A 3,447-nucleotide genomic window follows, 5' to 3' on the forward strand; every position below is an offset into this window, starting at 1 on the left:
ACTGTTTTTGGTTTCTTTTTCTTTTTATGATGGAAATGTATAAGACAAATTAGCCATTTAAAAGATACCTAGAAATTAGCAGCAATGGTCATGGGTGGACTGTAAATACATTTTATTATTTGGTTGTGAAATATCTAACTCAATGGGGCTACAATCTTGAATGGAGCCTTTAATCCTTATTGTAGTTTGAATAAATAATAATAAAATGCCCTACTTGATCAATGATATACAGACATGTGCTTACTTGGACAGACATAATGCTCTGGCTTTGTTCATTATGGCTTTGTTTTAAAAAGTACATCCATGTAAGCTTTGTCCAGATCAATGGATTTCTTCTGCATTGCTGCCCGCAAATGTTCAGGGAGCAGCCTGCGACTTCTTATCTCACCCAGGACAATATCATCCTTGTTTCGAGGCCTCTGGGTCCTAGCATCCTCGAGGGCACTGTGCACATCCTGCAGTTTCATCTGAAGCCAGTCCTGTCTCTCCATGGTGTGTCGATGCTCTCCAAGATTATGCATTAATTGCATCTCACTCACTGATCTTTTCCTGCATAAAAGAAAAGCACAGAAAGAGACTCATAGTGGCCCTTCTTGAATTCTAGATCTTCACTCAGAAATCCAGGCTTGGGAACTTTTGTGAGGTATCACAATACAGAGCTGTGAGGTATCACAATACAATAGTCTTTCTATTTTGTAAGGGATAGGGTAACATCTGGAGAAGAGGCGGAGGGTGAATGGTGATTTGTCATTGGTAAGGGATATATTAGTGAGAAGGCATCAAAAATGAGAAGTAGTCCAGTTTTGTGACAATGTTGTTTGACTATATACTTATCACTTCCTTTAGCTGTTGTAGATGAGCTTAGGTAGGGCTTATGCAATAACAGGTAACTGATTAATAAAACTATGGCATTTATTCACCGGTAGTCTTCTTTGAACACTAGAGCTAAGGAAGCATGATTTCCTGTGGTGGATTTGTGTCTCAGTGCTGATTGATGTAGTGTCTAAGTGCAAGTTCCAGCTAGATTCTTGCACACTAAAAAAGATGATCTCCTGTGTAGACCCCTCCAAGTGACTAATTCCAAAGAGAATGCTTGTATGATTTTTCTCCCACTACTCAGCTGCATATTTTCAAAACATGTGTAAGAACTCCAGGTATCTGAGATCTCTACAGTTGTATCTAGAGGACAGAATTTAGCCAGCTTGGCCAAAGGGTTCAAAAGCAGGAAGAGAAAGACTCATATACACATAAACATACAGACAGACAAACCAACCATGTTCGCAAGAACAGCTAAAGTCAAAGTCATCCTCCAGACTTTGGAAGTGTATAATAATGTACTCACATCATTGGTCTTCCATCAGAGTTTGTCAAAAAGCATACAGCATATAAAATGATTGCAATCTTGGCGAGATTTTTTATAGAAGTCATTTTGTCTACAAAGATAGAAATGAATACATGTATAAATCTCTATTTCAAATAATTTCTGTTCACTGCAAAGAAATTTAGTGTATAAAAATGTTGAAGACAGACATCAGAGAAGTGATTTTGAAGAATATTTTTTTGGCGAAATGGGTTAGAGCAAGGAATGCAAATGAAGAATTTAGTTCTAATACTTATTTTGTGAGCAACTTACTGTTACTTTGTAGGCAAATCTAAAAACTTTGGTCAGCCTTAGTTGCCCTGCCTCACCATCACATAGGTACCCATCTCTTGGATAATTGGGTGAAAAGCACTATGTTCTTCCAAAAATACTATTTTTTCATTATTATTATTATTATTATTATTATTATTAACATAATTAATACTTTATATGCTCCAAGTATGTTGAAATACTTGTATATAGCTATGCATGTGAAAAGTTTTGTTATTTTATCTATTTCTTTTGCATATTCTTTAGAATGAGGAGGCTGGCACTTTTCTTGACAATTTTGCAGAGGCATAACTCTACTGAGTTATGTCATTCCCAGTTTAATTACATAAGGGAAATCAGAATTAAGTTCCTCTTTTTTTTTTTCAGTGATAATCCTGCGTTGCCAGTATGAATTCCTCTCTGCTTTGTACATCATCAGCAAAACTGCCACTTGGGATGTATTTGAAAAATATTTATTACTGATGATGCTACAACAGGTAGAAACGACACAGTCCAAATACCAGTTTCCAGTTTGGATTTTCAGTATTGGCAGCCAGAAAAGGCATCTTTTTGTTATAGCTTAAGAAATTTGATATGGAGTAACTGAAATTTAAGAAATATAAAACTATCATTATAAATTATCATTTTTGCAATATTTTCTGCAGCTTTGCTCTAGGTCAGAAAAGCATTTATTACGTGGTATCTTACATGATAATATGAATGTGGTCCTAGCAGACCATCTAACCCAATTTTAGAAATTGAGGAGTTGGATTCACTTCAAGATATTTCTAACTCACTGTTCAGATTTTTTTATTTCACAAATTTAGTTCAGATAATAAAACTTTATAAATATTCACTTTATTTTTAAGACAGTCTGAAAAGAAGCTAATGTAAAAATGAATAAAGAATCAATGATAAAATTTACTAAATAAGTCTTTTAAAGGACTTGGAAATAAAATAGAGTATACTTACCAGATAGTATCTCAAACAGATTACTGGTTTGGGTATGTCGGCAGATGACTGACTCTTGATGTCAAGTATATTTTAAGACTACTGAATTGGTTTAGTGGACCCCTTAAACCTTTAAAATAGAGCTTCTAAGTAACTTAGAAGCCCTTTTATTGTCTCAGTTGATGTCACTCTCAACACACACCCTCCTGACCCTCATGTACCCACCCTCAGATGCTTTTGTTAATTTGGCATTTACAGGGAAAAGAAAGGTCTCAGCAAAAAGAAAGTAGCCTGGGTAGCTGTGAAGAAGTTTGACTTTTAAATTCAGATTCACTGTTACTCGGAGATTTGTGCCCAAGATAACATGATCTCTGAAGCTGTTGGAAGGATTTGCAAAGAAAACTTTGTGTTGTTAAATACAGGAAGGTAAAATTTAAATTAGGCAGTGAGGTTAGTGATCTACAAATGCAAGATTAAACCAAAATATTAAAAAGTTCACATCCCTAATACTTGTGGGAAATAAGAATAGTCACTTCAGGTCAGATACTAGGTTTCTTTTTGAAAGAATATACTGGAGAGAAGCAGAAGCCCCAAGATGACAGAGGAGCATGTTTTTAATGATAAGCTGGTGGTACTGAAAAGTTGTTACAATATAGTGTTAGACCCTTATTGTTCTGTTATTCCTATACCTATGAATATCCCTGAATCTCTCAAATGTGCTAGATAAAATGGAGGCATTTGAAGAGGCTGCCATATAAATTAGTACTTTGTAAATTTTGAAAAAGAAATATAGGACTCTCTGCCTACATTAAGTGAAATGTGTAAATCAGCAATATTTTTCCATATGTATGAAGAAAGATTATTTT

At 34.9% G+C, this 3,447-nt stretch overlaps 1 protein-coding gene across 1 annotated transcript; it reads right to left on the minus strand.

Annotated features, from left to right (window-relative positions):
• Positions 1–275: 275 nt before the first annotated feature.
• Positions 276–1,437, minus strand: PTH (parathyroid hormone). The gene is made up of 2 exons (XM_074149916.1): positions 1,343–1,437; positions 276–549 (listed from the first exon to the last, which is right to left on the minus strand). The coding sequence occupies exons 1-2, from the start codon at positions 1,426–1,428 to the stop codon at positions 276–278; spliced, it is 360 nt and encodes a 119-aa protein (XP_074006017.1). The 5' UTR covers positions 1,429–1,437.
• Between the last annotated feature and the right edge of the window lie 2,010 nt (positions 1,438–3,447).

The sequence above is a fragment of the Numenius arquata genome, chromosome 6, assembly GCF_964106895.1.
Source record: "Numenius arquata chromosome 6, bNumArq3.hap1.1, whole genome shotgun sequence".
NCBI lineage: Eukaryota > Metazoa > Chordata > Aves > Charadriiformes > Scolopacidae > Numenius > Numenius arquata.